This window comes from Ascaphus truei, chromosome 14, assembly GCF_040206685.1.
Source record: "Ascaphus truei isolate aAscTru1 chromosome 14, aAscTru1.hap1, whole genome shotgun sequence".
Taxonomy (NCBI): domain Eukaryota; kingdom Metazoa; phylum Chordata; class Amphibia; order Anura; family Ascaphidae; genus Ascaphus; species Ascaphus truei.
This window is the reverse complement of record NC_134496.1, coordinates 57,861,312-57,882,240: the sequence shown is the minus strand read 5'-3', so window position 1 is coordinate 57,882,240 and position 20,929 is coordinate 57,861,312. Positions and strand designations below refer to the sequence as shown.

Here is a 20,929-nt window from a genome sequence, read left to right as displayed (position 1 = left end):
ACCCCTTTCCCCTCCCCCCACCCCTTTCCCCCTCCCCCCACCCCTTTCTCCCTCCCCCCCACCCCTTTCTCCCTCCCCCCACCCCTTTCCCCCTCCCCATCACCCCTTTCCCCCCCATCACCCCTTTCCCCCCCCATCACCCCTTTCCCCCCCCATCACCCCTTTCCCCCCCATCACCCCTTTCCCCCCCCATCACCCCTTTCCCCCCCCCATCACCCCTTTCCCCCCCCCATCACCCCTTTCCCCCCCCATCACCCCTTTCCCCCCCCCATCACCCCTTTCCCCCCCCCATCACCCCTTTCCCCCCCATCACCCCTTCCCCCCCCCCCATCACCCCTTCCCCCCCCCCCATCACCCCTTTCCCCCCCCCCATCACCCCTTTCCCCCCCCCATCACCCCTTTCCCCCCCCCATCACCACCCCTTTCCCCCCCCTTTTCCACCCCTTTTCCACCCCCCACCACCCCTTTTCCACCCCCCACCACCCCTTTTCCACCCCCCACCACCCCTTTTCCACCCCCTCCCCCTTTCCCACCCCCACCACCTCCCCCCACCATCTCCCCCCAACACCTCCCCATCTCCCCCCCTTCCCCCCCACCCCCTCCCTTTGCTCCTCTCCCCCCCCCACCCGCCTCCCTTTGCTCCTCTCCCCCCCCCCCACCCGCCTCCCTTTGCTCCTCTCCCCCCCCCACCCGCCTCCCTTTGCTCCTCTCCCCCCCCCCCCCCCCACCCGCCTCCCTTTGCTCCTCTCCCCCCCCCCACCTGCCTCCCTTTGCTCCTCTTCCCCCCCCCCCACCCGCCTCCCTTTGCTCCTCTCCCCCCCCCCCACCCGCCTCCCTTTGCTCCTCTTCCCCCCCCACCCGCCTCCCTTTGCTCCTCTCCCCCCCCCCCACCCGCCTCCCTTTGCTCCTCTTCCCCCCCCCCACCCGCCTCCCTTTGCTCCTCTCCCCCCCCCCCCCACCCGCCTCCCTTTGCTCCTCTCCCCCCCCCCCCACCCGCCTCACTTTGCTCCTCTCCCCCCCCCCACCCGCCTCACTTTGCTCCTCTCCCCCCCCCCACCCGCCTCACTTTGCTCCTCTCCCCCCCCACCCGCCTCCCTTTGCTCCTCTCCCCCCCCCCCCACCCGCCTCCCTTTGCTCCTCTCCCCCCCCCACCCGCCTCCCTTTGCTCCTCTCCCCCCCCACCCGCCTCCCTTTGCTCCTCTCCCCCCCCACCCGCCTCCCTTTGCTCCTCTCCCCCCCCCACCCACCCGCCTCCCTTTGCTCCTCTCCCCCCTCCCACCCACCCGCCTCCCTTTGCTCCTCTCCCCCCCCCCCACCCACCCGCCTCCCTTTGCTCCTCTCCCCCCCCCCCACCCACCCGCCTCCCTTTGCTCCTCTCCCCCCCCCACCCACCCGCCTCCCTTTGCTCCTCTCCCCCCCCCCCACCCACCCGCCTCCCTTTGCTCCTCTCCCCCCCCCACCCACCCGCCTCCCTTTGCTCCTCTCCCCCCCCCACCCACCCGCCTCCCTTTGCTCCTCTCCCCCCCCCACCCACCCGCCTCCCTTTGCTCCTCTCCCCCCCCCCACCCACCCGCCTCCCTTTGCTCCTCTCCCCCCCCCACCCACCCGCCTCCCTTTGCTCCTCTCCCCCCCCCACCCACCCGCCTCCCTTTGCTCCTCTCCCCCCCCCCACCCACCCGCCTCCCTTTGCTCCTCTCCCCCCCCCACCCACCCGCCTCCCTTTGCTCCTCTCCCCCCCCCCACCCACCCGCCTCCCTTTGCTCCTCTCCCCCCCCCCACCCACCCGCCTCCCTTTGCTCCTCTCCCCCCCCCACCCACCCGCCTCCCTTTGCTCCTCTCCCCCCCCCACCCACCCGCCTCCCTTTGCTCCTCTCCCCCCCCCACCCACCCGCCTCCCTTTGCTCCTCTCCCCCCCCCACCCACCCGCCTCCCTTTGCTCCTCTCCCCCCCCCACCCACCCGCCTCCCTTTGCTCCTCTCCCCCCCCCACCCACCCGCCTCCCTTTGCTCCTCTCCCCCCCCCACCCACCCACCCGCCTCCCTTTGCTCCTCTCCCCCCCCCACCCACCCGCCTCCCTTTGCTCCTCTCCCCCCCCCACCCACCCGCCTCCCTTTGCTCCTCTCCCCCCCACCCACCCGCCTCCCTTTGCTCCTCTCCCCCCCACCCACCCGCCTCCCTTTGCTCCCCTTGCCTCCCTTTGCTCCCCTAGCCTCCCTTTGCTCCTCCCCCCCCGCCCGCCTCCCTTTGCTCCTCCCCCCCCGCCCGCCTCCCTTTGCTCCTCCTCCCTTTGCTCCTCCCCCCCCGCCCTCCTCCCTTTGCTCCTCCCCCCCCGCCCTCCTCCCTTTGCTCCTCCCGCCCGCCCGCCTCCCTTTGCTCCTCTCCCCCCCCCACCCGCCTCCCTTTGCTCCCCTAGCCTCCCTTTGCTCCTCTCCCCCCCACCCACCCGCCTCCCTTTGCTCCTCTCCCCCCCACCCACCCGCCTCCCTTTGCTCCCCTAGCCTCCCTTTGCTCCCCTAGCCTCCCTTTGCTCCCCTAACCTCCCTTTGCTCCCCTAACCTCCCTTTGCTCCTCCCCCCCGCCCGCCCGCCTCCCTTTGCTCCTCCCCCCCTTGCTCCTCCCCCCCGCCCTCCTCCCTTTGCTCCTCCCGCCCGCCCGCCTCCCTTTGCTCCTCCCCCCGCCCGCCTCCCTTTGCTCCTCCCCCCCCGCCCGCCTCCCTTTGCTCCTCCCCCCCCCACCCGCCCGCCTCCCTTTGCTCCTCCCCCCCCACCCGCCCGCCTCCCTTTGCTCCTCCCCACCCGCCCGCCTCCCTTTGCTCCTCCCCCACCCGCCCGCCTCCCTTTGCTCCTTCCCCCCCCCCCCGCCCGCCCGCCTCCCTTTGCTCCTTCCCCCCCCCCCGCCCGCCCGCCTCCCTTTGCTCCTTCCCCCCCCCCCGCCCGCCTCCCTTTGCTCCTTCCCCCCCCCCGCCCGCCCGCCTCCCTTTGCTCCTTCCCCCCCCCCCGCCCGCCCGCCTCCCTTTGCTCCTTCCCCCCCCCCCCGCCCGCCCGCCTCCCTTTGCTCCTTCCCCCCCCCCCGCCCGCCCGCCTCCCTTTGCTCCTTCCCCCCCCCCCGCCCGCCCGCCTCCCTTTGCTCCTTCCCCCCCCCCCGCCCGCCTCCCTTTGCTCCTTCCCCCCCCCCGCCCGCCCGCCTCCCTTTGCTCCTTCCCCCCCCCCCGCCCGCCCGCCTCCCTTTGCTCCTTCCCCCCCCCCCCCGCCCGCCTCCCTTTGCTCCTCCCCCCCCCCCCGCCCGCCTCCCTTTGCTCCTTCCCCCCCCCCCCCGCCCGCCTCCCTTTGCTCCTTCCCCCCCCCCCCGCCCGCCCGCCCGCCTCCCTTTGCTCCTTCCCCCCCCCCCCCCGCCCGCCTCCCTTTGCTCCTTCCCCCCCCCCCCCCGCCCGCCTCCCTTTGCTCCTTCCCCCCGCCCGCCCGCCTCCCTTTGCTCCTTCCCCCCCCCCCCGCCCGCCTCCCTTTGCTCCTTCCCCCCCCCCCCCCCGCCCGCCTCCCTTTGCTCCTTCCCCCCCCCCCCCCGCCCGCCTCCCTTTGCTCCTTCCCCCCCCCCCCCCGCCCGCCTCCCTTTGCTCCTTCCCCCCCCCCCCGCCCGCCTCCCTTTGCTCCTTCCCCCCCCCCCCCGCCCGCCTCCCTTTGCTCCTTCCCCCCCCCCCGCCCGCCTCCCTCCCTTTGCTCCTTCCCCCCCCCCCCGCCCGCCTCCCTCCCTTTGCTCCTTCCCCCCCCCCCCGCCCGCCTCCCTCCCTTTGCTCCTTCCCCCCCCCCCCGCCCGCCTCCCTTTGCTCCTTCCCCCCCCCCCCGCCCGCCTCCCTTTGCTCCTTCCCCCCCCCCCGCCCGCCTCCCTTTGCTCCTTCCCCCCCCCCCGCCCGCCTCCCTTTGCTCCTTCCCCCCCCCCCCGCCCGCCTCCCTTTGCTCCTTCCCCCCCCCCCCGCCCGCCTCCCTTTGCTCCTTCCCCCCCCCGCCCGCCCGCCTCCCTTTGCTCCTTTCCCCCCCCCCCCCCCGCCTCCCTTTGCTCCTTCCCCCCCCCCCCCGCCTCCCTTTGCTCCTTCCCCCCCCCCCCCCCCGCCCGCCTCCCTTTGCTCCTTCCCCCCCCCCCCCGCCCGCCTCCCTTTGCTCCTTCCCCCCCCCCCCGCCCGCCTCCCTTTGCTCCTCCCCCCCCGCCCGCCCGCCTCCCTTTGCTCCTCCCCCCCTCCACGCCTCTCCGTGTGACTCATCCCACTTTTCTTCGTTGCCGAAGCAACCAGGCGCGCCCTCCCCCTGGATGCCCCGCCTCCGCCCCACTGACCGAGCCGTCTGCCAGTCTCGTTGTTTCCTTGGCGAGGGGGCGGTGCTGTGGGAGAGGCCTGCAGAGGTTCAGACCGAGGTGGGAGCCCGGCCGTCCAAAGCGCAGCACCGCGACCCCCGTCACCTTCCCCTAACCGCGACCCCCCGTCACCTTCCCCTAACCGCGACCCCCCCGTCACCTTCCCCTAACCGCGACCCCCCGTCACCTTCCCCTAACCGCGACCCCCCGTCACCTTCCCCTAACCGCGACCCCCCCGTCACCTTCCCCTAACCGCGACCCCCGTCACCTTCCCCTAACCGCCTCCCCTGTCCCGCAGCACCGCGACCCCCCCGTCACCTTCCCCTAACCGCCTCCCCGGATCCCCCGCTCCCTCTGCCCCCGGATCCCCCGCTCCCTCTGCCCCCGGATCCCCCGCTCCCTCTGACCCCGCTCCCTCTGACCCCGGATCCCCCGCTCCCTCTGTCCCCGGATCCCCCGCTCCCTCTGACCCCGGATCCCCCGCTCCCTCTGCCCCCGGATCCCCCGCTCCCTCTGCCCCCGCTCCCTCTGCCCCCGCTCCCTCTGTCCCCGGATCCCCCGCTCCCTCTGTCCCCGGATCCCCCGCTCCCTCTGTCCCCGGATCCCCTGCCCCCGGATCCCCCGCTCCCTCTGACCCCGCTCCCTCTGACCCCGGATCCCCCGCTCCCTCTGTCCCCGGATCCCCCGCTCCCTCTGTCCCCGGATCCCCCGCCCCCTCTGTCCCCGGATCCCCAGGCCGGGAACATGAAGGTGACGGTGGATTTTGAGGAGTGCTTGAAGGACTCACCCCGCTTCAGGTGAGTCAGGGCCGTGGTGGGCTTCTCCTGAGCCGAGTGGGGTCTTCTCCTGAGCTCCAAGGGAAGACCACCCCTAAACTGGCTAAAAGGGACCCAAATGTTCCCATAAACACGTCATGAGCGCACGAGATGACGTCACAGCTCTACACAGGGTGCCATGTAAACATCAGGTACAGGGGGCACCCTTCGGTGACATCGCACTGACCCTGTCACCCCAGGGTGCCAGGATTGTGGGAAAGGTGGGGGCTTACGTTGCTAGTGACTTATGGCGCTGAACGGGTTAACTCACTGAGGCAGTCAAACTTCATTTAATTGTCAGTCAATAGGGTGAGCATTGTTGTGTAATGGGTTTAAGGATATAATAGGGTGAGCATTGTTGTGTAATGGGTTTAAGGATATAATAGGGTGAGCATTGTTGTGTAATGGGTTTAAGGATATAATAGGGTGAGCATTGTTGTGTAATGGGTTTAAGGATATATAATACAGCACAGCGTATTATGAGTTCTGATTATTTGCAGGAAAGGTGAATTCCTTAAAATCTGGTGAAAAAGCTAATTGTTTAACCCTAGTGTTGCATGCTCCTGTGGCTGCTGAAGGGCTGCTGCTCATTTCAGACCCATTGTGAATTAAATTGTGTTTTGGGATATTTGCTATTGGCCCCAAAGATGTCGAGGTCACAAACCGCATTATTTAATTTTTTATTAGTCCTTATAACCAGTTTGCTGCCAGCTTTGTTTAGTAAAAAGGTTTATGAACATATGGTTCTTTACTGTTTGTGTTGCATATATTATGGGAGAGAAGGCAGGTGGTTAATTTCTGTAGTGCGGCTGTGGAGAATCATTGAATAAAACCATAACCCCATTGCACAAAATGCCTGTTCCTCAAGCTTCCCATTACTGCATGTCAGGGGACTGATAATCGCTTGTTAGGCCTTGCCCTGAAATAAAGCCTCATGTTGGCACACTGTATCACAGTTTGCTGATTACATGGAGGAGGCCCATGGAAGGTAAGTTAACTATTGACTGTAAAAATAAATAAGTTGTATGAAAACTTGGTTTGGGGAAAAGGGTCACGTCTGCAGAATACCCCTATGTTACAGCTCTTCAATTGGTTGCCTACAATGGACTGTCTGCTACTGCTAAATTCTTTGCTGTTGCTAAGTGAATGTTGTTCACACTGACCCTTACTGGTAAGGTAGTTTACGTACAGAATGGGACTTTTGGTTGCCGCTGCTTTGCTGCAGATGGACCCTCAGCCACATCCGATCCGCTGCTGGAATCCACACCGCCAGCCGACTTTAAGCTAAGTTTTATTACTGGTTTGGGTAGGGAGTTAATTTAAGGGGTTTTAGCGGTTCGGGTATGGGTGTTTTAGGGTTGGGGCAGGGTGAGTCGCGGCGAAGCATCGGCAGTCATTTGGTCGTGACCAAATGGCCTAGACCCAGTTTACGTATGGGTAATGGCCTAGGCCCGGTTTACGTATGGGTCATGGCCTAGACCCGGTTTACGTATGAGTAATGGCCTTGGCCCGGTTTACGTATGGGTAATGGCCTAGACCCGGTTTACGTATGAGTAATGGCCTTGGCCCGGTTTACATATGGGTAATGGCCTAGGCCCGGTTTACGTATGGGTAATGCCCTAGACCCGGTTTACGTATGGGTAATGGCCTAGGCCCGGTTTACGTATGAGTAATGGCCTAGGCCCGGTTTACGTATGAGTAATGGCCTAGGCCCGGTTTACATATGGGTAATGGCCTAGGCCCGGTTTTACGTATGGGTAATGGCCTAGGCCCGGTTTTACGTATGGGTAATGCCCTAGACCTGGTTTACGTATGGGTAATGCCCTAGGCCCGGTTTACGTATGGGTAATGGCCTAGGCCCGGTTTTACGTATGGGTAATGGCCTAGGCCCGGTTTTACTTATGGGTAATGGCCTAGGCCCGGTTTTACGTATGGGTAATGGCCTGGGCCCGGTTTTACGTATGGGTAATGGCCTGGGCCCGGTTTTACGTATGGGTAATGGCCTAGGCCCGGTTTACGTATGGGTAATGGCCTAGGCCCGGTTTTACGTATGGGTAATGGCCTAGGCCCGGTTTACGTATGGGTAATGGCCTGGGCCCGGTTTTACGTATGGGTAATGGCCTAGGCCCGGTTTTACGTATGGGTAATGGCCTAGGCCCGGTTTTACGTATGGGTAATGGTCTAGGCCCGGTTTTACGTATGGGTAATGGTCTAGGCCCGGTTTGCGTATGGGTAATGGCCTAGGCCCGGTTTTACGTATGGGTAATGGCCTGGGCCCGGTTTTACGTATGGGTAATGGCCTAGGTCCGGTTTTACGTATGGGTAATGGCCTAGGCCCGGTTTTACGTATGGGTAATGGCCTAGGCCCGGTTTTACGTATGGGTAATGGCCTAGGCCCGGTTTTACGTATGGGTAATGGTCTGGGCCCGGTTTACGTATGGGTAATGGCCTGGGCCCGGTTTTACGTATGGGTAATGGCCTAGGCCCGGTTTTACGTATGGGTAATGGCCTGGGCCCGGTTTTACGTATGGGTAATGGCCTAGGCCCGGTTTTACGTATGGGTAATGGCCTAGGCCCGGTTTACGTATGGGTAATGGCCTAGGCCCGGTTTTACGTATGGGTAATGGCCTAAATGAGGCAAATACTTTGCAAGAGTCAGCGTGGGTCCTAGTGTTGACAGTTGGGATTGAATGAGTTTGAAGGTGGAAGTGTCGGTTAAAGAGGGAGTTGGAAATAGGACTCGGATAGAAAGAGATGTATACATTGACATGAACGCAGAGAGAAGTAAATACATTGTTTAAAGTGCCACGTCTTCCTCCTGTCTCCTTGGGAACTATGGTGAAGAAGTCCCTGCTTATTTGGTGAATTTTAATACATTTCTGGAAGGGGGAGAGGACACATTTATATTTTAACATATATTGCAAGCATTTATAAGTCTTTAAATCTCTTCTAAATTACATTATGATACTCATGTAGCCCTTCTGCTCCTAATTTCTTTTCTGATCTGAGCCACTTGCAAGCTGGTTGAAGAGCCCTGACCCATTTGATCTCAATAGCTTACGTGCCAGCACTGTTTTGTTCTGGTCCAAAAAATGTGCTTCCATACAAATCTGCACAGTATAAAGCGAGGCGTTGCATGTTATTTTCCACTTCTATATTGGTGTTTTGTATGATATATTGGCATGTGATCCTCTGTTTGCAAAGGAAGAAGCAGAAACCGCAGCCCTGCATTCTGTGGCTCTGCATGTCATTCTAATGACTCAATACTTCACAAGGAAAAACTACCCTTTTTATATGACATTAAATCTTTTCTACTGGTCATACAGAGACTGGGGTCCTGAGAACTGGACTGTGGAAAATAGCTGCGACATAACTATTTTTCTTGAATTTTTGTGGTTGGCTTTTTTGCAAGTATATTTCTGTGCACAGCAATTTACAAGAGAGACAATACAGGGAATTTATCATACATACATACAGGGAGTGCAGGCTATTGAAGTGCTTCTTTCAGAAGGTGAGTTTTTAGGTTTGATTTTATAGGTGGGGGGAGAGAAGGTACTTGGCTTAACCTGTGTGAGGGAGTTCCACAGGTAGGGGGACAGTGAGGGGAAATGGTTTAAGGCGAGAGAGCAATGGAGGTGGAAAGAAGACCAGTATGAGCATTGCACAGGAGACGATGGGGTGCATAGCAAGAAATCAAAGCTAATATGTAGGGAGGAGCAGTTGATTGGAAACTTTGTAGGTGTTCTGGAAGTTGCTGGGAAGCTGAGAGGATCTTGAAATGAGCATACATTGTTCTGGGAGAAGAGGCGGTGTGAGGCTAGGAGTGTATAGATGTCTAGAGATGATACGTAAAGCTAAATGAGTTAAAGCAGCAGTTCAAGCTGCCGTTTAAATATGATCAATGCAATCCAAACAGTCACAAGTGATTAGCTAAGCTGCCGATCGATCTGTTCTCTTGTGATCAATCGGCAAAATTCTACCCGCGGGTTCACTAATTCCTTGTGTAAACACGCCAGTGTAACGCATATGCATAGTCATATGTGGTCCAGGATGTGTATACGCGCTCCCGATCAGTGGTGTAGTCCATTGGTGCAGCAGGAGGAGAATCAGCCAGCAGGAGTAGAAGCATGAGGAGGTCTCCCTGTCTGTCTCCGTGTCTGTCTGTCTCCGTGTCTGTCTGTCTCTGTGTCTGTCTGTCTCTGTGTCTGTCTGTCTCCGTGTCTGTCTGTCTCTGTGTCTCTGTCTGTGTGTCTCTCTGTGTGTGTCTGTCTCTCTGTGTGTGTCTGTCTCTCTGTGTGTGTCTGTCTCTCTGTGTGTGTCTGTCTCTCTGTGTGTGTCTGTCTCTCTGTGTGTGTCTGTCTCTCTGTGTGTGTCTGTCTCTCTGTGTGTGTCTGTCTCTCTGTGTGTGTCTGTCTCTCTGTGTGTGTCTGTCTGTCTCTGTGTGTGTGTCTGTCTCTGTGTGTGTGTCTGTCTCTGTGTGTGTCTGTCTCTGTGTGTGTCTGTCTCTGGTGTGTGTGTGTGTGTGTGTCTCTGGTGTGTGTGTGTGTGTGTCTCTGGTGTGTGTGTGTGTGTGTGTCTCTGGTGTGTGTGTGTGTCTCTGGTGTGTGTGTGTGTCTCTGGTGTGTGTGTGTGTGTCTGTCTCTGTGTGTGTGTGTGTCTGTCTCTGTCTCTGTGTGTGTGTCTCTGTCTCTGTGTGTGTGTCTCTGTCTCTGTGTGTGTGTGTCTCTGTCTCTGTGTGTGTGTGTGTCTCTGTCTCTGTGTGTGTGTGTCTCTGTCTCTGTGTGTGTGTGTGTCTCTGTGTGTGTGTCTCTGTGTGTGTCTGTGTCTCTGTGTGTGTGTGTCTCTGTCTCTGTGTGTGTGTGTCTCTGTCTCTGTGTGTGTGTGTGTGTGTGTCTCTGTCTCTGTGTGTGTGTGTCTCTGTCTCTGTGTGTGTGTGTCTCTGTGTGTGTGTCTCTGTGTGTGTCTGTGTCTCTGTGTGTGTGTGTCTCTGTCTCTGTGTGTGTGTGTGTGTGTGTGTCTCTGTCTCTGTGTGTGTGTGTGTGTGTGTGTCTCTGTCTCTGTGTGTGTGTGTCTCTCTGTCTCTGTGTGTGTGTGTCTCTCTGTCTGTCTGTGTGTCTCTGTCTGTCTGTGTGTCTCTGTCTGTCTGTGTGTCTCTGTCTGTCTGTCTGTCTGTCTCTCTCAGATCTCTGTGTCTGTCTGTGTGTCTCTGTCTCTCTCTCTCTGTGTGTGTCTCTGTATCTCTCTGTCTCTCTCTGTCTCTCTCTCTCTGTCTGTGTCTCTCTCTCTCTGTCTGTGTGTCTCTCTCTCTGTCTGTCTCTCTCTCTCTCTCTCTCTGTGTGTGTGTCTCTCTCTCTCTCTGTGTCTCTCTCTCTCTCTCGCTCTCTGTCTGTGTCTCTCTCTCTCTCTCTGTCTGTGTCTCTCTCTCTCTCTGTCTGTGTCTCTGTCTGTCTGTCTGTCTCTGTCTGTCTGTCTCTCTGTCTGTGTCTCTCTGTCTGTGTCTCTCTCTCTCTCTCTCTGTCTGTGTCTCTCTCTCTCTGTCTGTGTCTCTCTCTCTCTCTCTCTCTGTGTCTCTCTGTGTCTCTCTGTGTCTCTCTGTGTCTCTCTGTGTGTCTCTGTGTGTCTCTGTGTGTCTCTGTGTGTCTCTGTGTGTCTCTGTGTGTCTCTGTGTGTCTCTGTGTGTCTCTGTGTGTCTCTGTGTGTCTCTGTGTGTCTCTGTGTGTCTCTGTGTGTCTCTGTGTGTCTCTGTGTGTCTCTCTGTGTCTCTCTGTGTCTCTCTGTGTCTCTGTGTGTCTCTGTGTGTCTCTGTGTGTCTCTGTGTGTCTCTGTGTGTCTCTGTGTGTCTCTCTGTGTCTCTCTGTGTCTCTCTGTGTCTCTCTGTGTCTCTCTGTGTCTCTCTGTGTCTCTCTGTGTCTCTCTGTGTCTCTCTGTGTCTCTCTGTGTCTCTCTGTGTCTCTCTGTGTCTCTCTGTGTCTCTCTGTGTCTCTCTGTGTCTCTCTGTGTCTCTCTGTGTCTCTCTGTGTCTCTCTGTGTCTCTCTGTGTCTCTCTGTGTCTCTCTGTGTCTCTCTGTGTCTCTCTGTGTCTCTCTGTGTCTCTCTGTGTCTCTCTGTGTCTCTCTGTGTCTCTCTGTGTCTCTCTGTGTCTCTCTGTGTCTCTCTGTGTCTCTCTGTGTCTCTCTGTGTCTCTCTGTGTCTCTCTGTGTCTCTCTGTGTCTCTCTGTGTCTCTCTGTGTCTCTCTGTGTCTCTCTGTGTCTCTCTGTGTCTCTGTTAAAAATCTGACGTGGGGGGGGGGGCAGAAACGGACTGTGGTGGTTAAAAACCTGAGCTTAGGGGGGTAGTTGTAAAAGAAGCTGTGTATATACACACCTACACACCTACACACACACACACACACCTACACACACACACACCTACACACACACACCTACACACACACACCTACACACACACACCTACACACACACCTACACACACTTCAAAAACAAAAATTCTATACTTGTTTAGACACCTCTAATTTTAATATCCTTGGGGGATATTTATATCCCTTAGATATATTTACCAATTTTATGTAATTACTCCATATGCCATAGTGAAGGAGATTACCTTACTTTGTGATTCTCCATCCCTTTACACATATGCCTTATTTGAGTAGCCATTTCAATTAGATGCTGGTGGATAAGGGACTATTTAAAGCCCTCTATAGGTGCCCAATGCTACCGCCTGATGAAGCACAGTATTGTGCGAAACGCGTAGCAGAACTAGCTCAGTCACTACAGGTTCTCTGTTGGCTGGCTGCTGGTATAGCCCTGTGTACTAAATACACAGTCAGTCTTGCCGGGAGGTATATGGAGGTGTGGCAACGAGGGGGACTGCTAGATGTGAGTGACGCAGTGAGACGCGACACCCGGAGGCGGTGCAGAACCCTGCAGTGTCAGTGTCCCAGCGCACGGGACAGACACATACCAACCCAGGACCCACCTCCAGACCCCAAAGCAGACCGGTGATGAGATCAGGGCCTGGACTGTATCTTTTACTGGACTACTAACCCATACCTATATGTAAGTTAATACTTGCACTTTTATTGTATTTTGAAATACACGCTCTTCATCCTTGGTGCGCTTTTTTTTCTCCTTGTGGGTGATCCGCTGTTGGAGTATTGCTTGCGGTGGATGTCGGTGGAGGAGGGGTGCCTTCAGCAGCAGGAGCAGCAAGAGGATGGAGTGAATCTACTTTAAGATTATTATAGGAAGCTAGAGCGCGGATTGAACATTCTTTGACATACATGTACACCACACACACACACACACACACACACACACACACACACACACACACACACACACACACACACACACACACACACACACACACCATTTCCCAGAATCACTATCTGCAGTGTGTGTGTGTGTGTGTGTGTGTGTTTAATTACCCACACACTCCATATTTTAATAACACATATACAGTACATCTAATTGTACACATTCACATACACACAATTTAAATAAAATGAGTTATTAATATTTTACATTGCACGTGTGTATAATGGAATAAACACAGGCATAAGGTTTAATTCACCTATCTGAGCTACTCTGCATCTTTGACCCCTTTCTCCTGCTGCACTGAAAAAGTTCTGTGTGGAAGATCATGTGACCAGATAGTCATTAGATACAATTGAGCTGGTGCACTGCTAGAGAGAGGGCAGGGCTCAAAAATGGGTGTACCCGAGCCTGTTACAGGCGAGGAAGAGGTTGTGCCATTGTAAATGGTTGCTATAGGAACAAAAATGCTCATTACATATAATACATTAAAAATTGTCTTTCATAGTTGTAAAAAAAAAATGCTAGAAGTATTTTCTCATAGTACAGAACTGATTTATTAAAAAAAAAAGTTCTGTGTGGAAGATCATGTGACCAGGCAGGAACAGATATAATTGGGGCACTGCTAGAGAGCGGGCAGGGTTCGAGCCAGAGCCTGCCTCAGAAGAGGAAGGGGGTTTGACTTTGTAAATGGTTTCTATAGAAACAAAAGTGCTTGCTTCATTGGAATACATTAAAAATGTCTTTACAAATTGTTTAAAAAAAAAAATATGCTACAAGTATTTTCTCATAGTACAGAATTGATTTATTAAAAAAACACATGTAGGATATTGTTTGAACTGCAGCTTTAAGGTCACCAAGTGATGGTGTGTAGACATTGAAATTGAGAAGTCTCAGAACAGAGGGATGCACCAACAGACCTATCAACGAGGGCTGGGCACTTTTGTGTATTTGGCAAGGTTCATGATTAGGACACACCATCAGCAAGGAGGAGTTGTGAGAGGAAAGGATGGGAACAGGATTGTTGAGTTTTACTGATGGGTGCAGAATTGGCTGAAGTAGAGGTATGGAGATAACTTGAGTACTATAGCTCTACACTTAGGTCTCAATAGCTACCATCAAACAAGGTTTCAGAATTTCTGTTAGACCAGGCTTAATTATCACTAAGCCAAATTGCTTAGGTATAAAATACCCTGGCTTTTTGGTAGGATTAAACTTGAACATCACTGGTGTAGCGGTATGGAGAATCTTGACGACTATTAATTATGCATGTGTTGTAAATGAACCCCATGTAGCCAGAGATAGCAAGCAAAACATTGCAATACATTTTTATTTATTTATTTCTAAAATGTTTTACCAGGAAACATTGAGAGTTCAATTATGTCCTGGGCATATGGTTAAAACTGCAGTTCAGTCAATATCCTGCATGTGTGTTTTTTTTTTTTTTAATAAATCAGTTCTGTAGTAAGAAAAAATACTTTTATCATTTTCTGTTTTTAAAAAAACAACTTTGAAAGACCAATTTTCTTGTATTCTATTTTAACAGCCATTTGCTAAGGCACTGCCCCTTCATGTCCTGTCACAAGCCCTGGCACACCCCTTTGTCAGCCCTGCCCTCCCTCTAGCACATGTCAGTGCAGGAGTGCTCATGAATATTCATGAGCTTCCACTGAGAGACAGAAGCAGAAGAAAAACAGATCCCTTCACTAATGATGTCACCAAACTTCACCAATTAATACATGTAGAACGAATTGACCTGCAGCTATACAGTTCTTTAGGTAATTAGAGATTGCACACATGAAACTATTGAAGTAAAAAAATAAAAAAAAAAAAAAAAAAAGACTGAACTACAGGTTTAAGACAAATAATACATGGTTCCAAATACATTTACATAAGTGAACAGGGTATACATTATATACAAGACATTGCATGCACAGTTAAAGAAAATATATATTATAGGCTTATGAAACAGTTACAGACCAAATTAAAATGTGAGACAGCCTTAGGCCGTGCCTATAGTGCCGTCGATGGCGAAAGTTATATTTCGCCAGGCGGCAGCGCGTAATTCCGGCAATTTGATTAAAGCCCCCCAAGCTTTATCTGAACCAGAGTTGATTGGTGATAACCCAATCTTCGGGGACCCCGGTGCTTCTGAGATCTGTAGGATTTGTGTGCGGCGATTTTGACACACAAAATTACAAGTAGGGTTCCGTGGGCTGTGTGGGTCGCCAATTCAGAGCTGCAACGTCACTTTCTTTTGGACCTCAGAGGATTCGTTACCAATTTGCCAAGTGGACCTGGGCTTGCTGCTCAGAAAACCATGGATGAGCTCTGGGGGGCACCACTGCGTCAGGTAAAAATAAATAAATATTGGGTTGTGGTTTTTAATTTTTTATTTTAGTGGTTAATTCCATTAAAAAAAACAATCCGGGGCGTGGCCAGGACTCGTAGCTGAGCGGTCGCAAGCCAGCGCCGCTCCCCAGAAGCGTGTCATCTAAAGCAGTAAAACGCCTAATAAAACTATACCCTCAGCTCCAAAAGTGGGTGTCTCGTTCCCCGAGGACCAAAATACTCTGAGGTCCGAACCTGGGACCCTCCGGGGGACGGATCACAGCGTGACTCTGCAAGGGAAATCTCTTGGCAATAGCTCTCTGAGACTCCCAAGATGGCCGTCGGACATAAGCGGTCGGGCTGATCCGAGTACCTCGGGCGTGATCAACTAAACCGGCGCCAGCGGGAAGGTTCCAATAGCACCTGTGGTGCCCAGACGGACTCCGGTGCCGTCTCAGACAGGAGTTGTAGGCGGACAGAAACCAAGGGACTCAGACGCAATCGCGGCTCACAGCTACATCCCAACCCACCAGTCTAGCATCAGAGGGTCTGTAGGAGGGGTAAGGTGCCACGCGGCAGGGAGCCAAGGAGGACTGCCTGCCGAGAATACCTGAATCAGGGCAGAAAGGGGCCCCAGGCTGTCGGCTTCTGGTCGGCGCGGTAGCAGGGGAGGCCCCTGAAGGGAGAGGGCCATTTTTGATCTGGTGCCCCTTAAAGCTACTTGGGGAGGTCAGTTATGTCTCTGTTCCCTCCCCTAATCCGTGAGCTAAAGAAGACGGAAATGTCAATCTAACAATCAAACAACCATAGATTGCAAAACTACGATCCCTCTTAAAGGAACAAATACCCCTCCACAAGAAGACCTGTTAGCAGAAAAGACTTATTAGAGTTGGTTCAAAGAGAGCCTTGAGACCTGAGTGCCGCAAAACCCCAGATTCCATTCTTAATCTACGAAAGCAATTTGGCTCGGCTTAATCTTCAAAAATAAACTGTTTCTCATGCAATAAAGTAGAAAAAATGAATGGTCACTACTCCCTTGTACCGACACAAGCTTAATAGATTAAAAAATAAATTTTATTACAAAAAAAAAAAGACTGGACATCATGGATAAGACCACTCTGACGCGTTTCATCCCGACATGGGACTTTATCTAAGAGTAACAAAGAGAGGTACTCTTTGATAAAGTCCCATGTCGGGATGAAACGCGTCAGAGTGGTCTTATCCATGATGTCCAGTCTTTTTTTTGTAATAAAATTTATTTTTTAATCTACTAAGCTTGTGTCAGTACAAGGGAGTAGTGACCATTCATTTTTTCTACTTTATTCACTATTTCGGAATGGAGCACACAGAGGTCTCATACCATTAGCAGGTGCTGATCACCACTATCCAGCAGAGGCGGTATCCAGAGGAACTACGCGCCGGAGCGCACTGCATGCCGGGTCCCCAGTCAGAGCGCAGCTGTTCGTTCCCTGGACGCGGCCCCTACATCATCTACATCGACGGGCTGAGAAGTTGGTGCGTGCGCCAGATGGCAGAGCGGTAGCGGCATCCGTTAGAGCCTTGCGCAGGTGCGCCCTGCTCTCCTGGTTCCAGCAGCTGTGTACCCGCATGTCATACAGGTTATGGGAGATTCTCTCATCTACACAGCTCAGCTGATGGGGTGGCAGGGTTACTAGTCGGTTAAGGGCAGCAGTTTGGGACATGCATTGAGCTTACAGGTGGTGTGTCTGCGGTCAGATCACCATGTACCTATCGTTCTTTCATCTGCTATTGGGCCCCCGGTTGGTTTAGTTATACCATGAAGCCACCCCTTACCCAATAATTTCATTATTATTATATACCTGCATTGAGACCACTTCCCTTGTTGCACCTGGACAGTGGCTGTATACTCGCCTATATACCTCTACATGATTGTTTTAGCATTGGAATATTGGAGGTCATTCCCCACCTTTTTTCTGTTTCTCATGCAAGTTACATCTACCATGGCTTCGAAAGCAGTTAGAACCATCAGAAAGATAAAGAACCAGAGTGAGGTCCGAGATTACTTTAAAAACTATGGTCGGCCAACACCAGAACAGGAGGAGTTGGAAGTGACCAATCCCGTGGAACATTTACTCAGGCAAAGGGGTGGAGATCGGAAATCTTTCCACAAAGAATAATCTACTTATCTTTTATAATAAAATCGAAACACTTATGCAAACAGCAGTGAAGGATCTTAAAGACGAGATATATTCCCTTGAGGAAAGTACTAGCTCCTTAGTATCCAAGATCGATGCCACAGCCACCCGACAATCTCTGATGGACGCGGAGCTCCAGGAAGTGAAATCCCAACTTCTTGACATCAAAGATAAACAGGAAGATGTGGAGAACAGAGACCGCCGTAATAATCTCAGAATCCGTGGGATCCCAGAATCTGTAACGGACATTGAGGGGTTCATGGGCAAATGGTTAACTTCGGCCCTACCTGATGCTACAAAGGAGTCTCTTACCCTGGACTGATATATATCAATGGCGCTCTGCACTAACAATGTGTAACATATAATAATAGTAATAAAAATATACAACCAGTGGCGTGGATGTTTCTCCTGGAAATGGATACTCCACATGTGATGGGTGAACATGTAAGGAAAAAATCATAACATAGTGTAATACTGTTAGGCATACATACAAACATATAACATGAGACGGACGCTGGGAACAACAGATGACCAATTACAAACACATTTAATAAAGCATTAAAAATACATAAATACATTAAAAAAAAAATATGTATTTTTAATGCTTTATTAAATGTGTTTGTAATTGGTCATCTGTTGTTCCCAGCGTCCGTCTCATGTTATATGTTTGTATGTATGCCTAACAGTATTACACTATGTTATGATTTTTTCCTTACATGTTCACCCATCTCATGTGGAGTATCCATTTCCAGGAGAAACATCCACGCCACTGGTTGTATATTTTTATTACTATTATTATATGTTACACATTGTTAGTGCAGAGCGCCATTGATATATATTTTTGCACTGATCTACACCTGACTGGGGTTCAGGGATATATCACAGGCTGCCTGCACAATAGGATGTAGCGCTACCTATCTGTTTTTTACCCTGGACTGATGCCACAGAACATTAAGATCAAGACCCCAACCAGGAGACAGACCAAGGGACATGGTGCTGAAATTCCACTATTTCAAAACAAAGGAAGCCTTCAATACGGTGATGAGAAGATCCAGAGACCTCAAGTTCCAAAACATACCCCTACAGATTTACGCAGACCTGGCGCCTTCCACATTCGCTAAAAGAAGAAATCTCAGAGAGGTGACGGCGAAATTAAGAGACCACAATATTAAATATAGATGGACATTCCCTTTTGGACTCACTTTAATTAAAGACGGGAGACCACAGACTCTAAGGAATCCACATAACGGTGAAGCCTTCCTTGAACATCTAGGTCTGAGTTCCGGTTTATCCGGACCTGAATTAAGAGGCGAGAACCCTCCGGCCATGGATCCATCTCAATCCACGACTACCTTGAGAAGAACCCCCTGTCACGGTAGCTTATGACAAGATATAATGAACACCAAATTTCTGGGTTGAACTGAACGAGGCTTAGATATAATAAAATATATTTATTCCTTAAAAAAGGTGAACACAGCAATATAGTACAATTAACAGACAAGAAGGTAACACTTACTTAGGGTTGGGGGATGGAGAAGTATCAGCTAGCAATTCTCCAGCAATCCGGTGACATTCAAGATGGTATCAGAAGAACTAAAAACTGTAGGGTTGACACAGTTTATATACCTGTGTAACCCTATTCTTAACATTGAATACAGACTATTGGTGAACAATTATCTGTATCCAATCCCTAACGTGGAGACACAGATTAACCCATGCCCCCCAGCTAATTATCCCATGCGTACTGGGACTCTATGGGTAGCCCCATAATTAAATCAGGGGCGACGACCAATCTACCAAATGAAGTATCTGCATTGTTTGTAGGTGTAGACATAACACTTACAAACCACTCCAGTTTGATGATTCTCCACCCTCAGGTAACAATTAGAGTGGCAGAGTCTGCTGATTAGTACTTGGTCGGTTGATTAGTACTTAGTGTAAACAATCAGGCAGTTAACTTTTGATCACAGTGCTTAGGCTCAATCAGCCGGCTGCCCTTCATGACCTATTAGCATAGCAGATGGAGTCTGCATTGTCAGAGCAGATCCAAAATACCATACATATATACTTTAATATCTACACATATTAATAAGTTCCATTCTGGTGGGCTCAGTGGGTCGAAATTTGCCAGTTTTTAATGCCTACAGTGACTCCACACATTGGCCAAATATCAACTCTCTGTGACCTCCAGAACTGAAGATACAGAAATGCACTTTAAAACATTAAAATACAGGATTATAATGAAACATGGGAACAGGGGAACATACATTTTCCTGACATGACAAGGTGTAAGCCACATTCCTGGACCGCTGTCCAGTTAACCCCTTGCCTCCCTGGTGAGGTCAGGGGGTGGCCATATGGGGTGCAACCCCTTTAATACCGGGCCAACCCCCTCTCCCTCTACACCCCCCCCCCATGCAGATACCTCGGTGAAGTAGACTCCAGAAGTTATGACCAAACCCCAAGCTGAACTTTAGACTCAACTATCGGTTCGGAGTAATTAATGTGTTATGTTGCCTGAGTCTTGGCCACTACCCCCCAATATTTCTGTGTCAAAGAAGACACAGTTGCCCTTGTTTTTTTTCTGTTATTCCCCATCCCCAGATTTTATACCCAAGGGCAGATGAGCATCAGGACCGTCTCTCCGGAGACATCCATGCACACTCTTTATTTTTGTCCTTGGTTTTTCCCTACCCTCCTCCCCCCATTTTAGTTACTTTCTCCGTCCCTCCCATACCCCCTAGCTCAGAATAGCCAGCAGCTGATGAGAATGTCAGATGGTCAGAGACGCAGTCTAAAAATCGGTTCTATAAATGTTGGATGTGGTGGGCCTATCCCATAAGATAATTTCTGGTACTCTCACTCAAGTTTAATGTGTAGTATCGACCTAAAAGGAGGTAAACGGTAAAACCGGATGCTGGGGAGAATGGGGCAGGCATTCCCTTTAAATTTGAAACCTATTTAAGCCCCTTAGCCGACCCAAGCTACCTAGATGGTCTCTACAATGATGTGAAAAGGGCTAACTAAGCTATAATCTATGTTCCGAATTAAAATAATTCTAAATCTCTCATGTTACCTCAACTACACTAGAATTTATTTGTACTCCTTGTTTTTCATAAACCAGACCCTTTAAAGTGTATCCCCTATACAGACACCTCACTCTAAATTATAATCTTGCTAAATATTGTGACTTGTGGAGCTGTGTATATATTTTTGTGCTCTTCCTACCGACCAGACCCCCTAACTCCTCTCTTGTTTTATGTATCCACTTCCCCCCCCCCCCCCCAATACCCACCCTTTAAAGCTGCAGTTCAGTCTTTTTTTTTTTTTTTTTTTTACTTCAATAGTTTCATGTGGGCAATCTCTAATTACCTAAAGAACTGTATAGCTTCAGGTCAATTCGTTCTCCATGTATTGATAGGCGCAATTTGGTGACATAATTAGAGCTGGCATATGTTTTTATTCTGCTTCTGTCAGTCAGTGGAAGCTCATGAATATTCATGAGCACTCCTGCACTGACATGTGCAAGAGGGAGGGCAAGGCTGACAAAGGGGTGTGCCAGGGCTTGTGACAGGACATGAAGGGGCAGTGCCTTAGCAAATGGCTGTTAAAATAGAATACAAGAAAATTGGTCTTTCAAAGTTGTTGTTTTTTAAAACAGAAAATGCTAAAAGTTTTTTTTTTCTTACTACAGAACTGATTTATTAAAAAAAAACACATGCAGGATATTGACGGAACTGCAGCTTTAATGTTTTATATCTGTATATCTTCGCCTGAAAAACTAATAAAAAATTTAAGTTAAAAAAAAACTGTCCATTTTTTTTGCCTACTTTTTGAATGTTTTAAAGTTTGGGGACTTTGAAGCATAGGGGTATTGTTTATCTGAACACTAATTTGTCATTCAGTCAGGTGCTATTGTTCCCACACCTACTCCCTGATTTAAGCTAAAGA

General features: G+C 52.0%; 1 protein-coding gene across 3 annotated transcripts in view; it reads left to right on the top strand.

Moving 5' to 3' along the window:
* The first annotated feature begins 4,307 nt into the window (after window positions 1-4,307).
* ACAP2 (ArfGAP with coiled-coil, ankyrin repeat and PH domains 2) overlaps window positions 4,308-20,929 on the top strand; it is a 127,862-nt gene continuing 111,240 nt past the window's right edge. For 2 of the 3 annotated variants that reach the window (XM_075571110.1, XM_075571109.1), the window contains exon 1: window positions 4,309-5,138. In XM_075571110.1, coding sequence (XP_075427225.1) covers window positions 5,086-5,138 — 53 coding nt within the window. In that variant the 5' untranslated portion in view covers window positions 4,309-5,085. Of the gene's footprint in view, window positions 5,139-20,929 lie in introns of all 3 variants that reach the window. The other variant, XM_075571112.1, reaches the window with a different exon arrangement.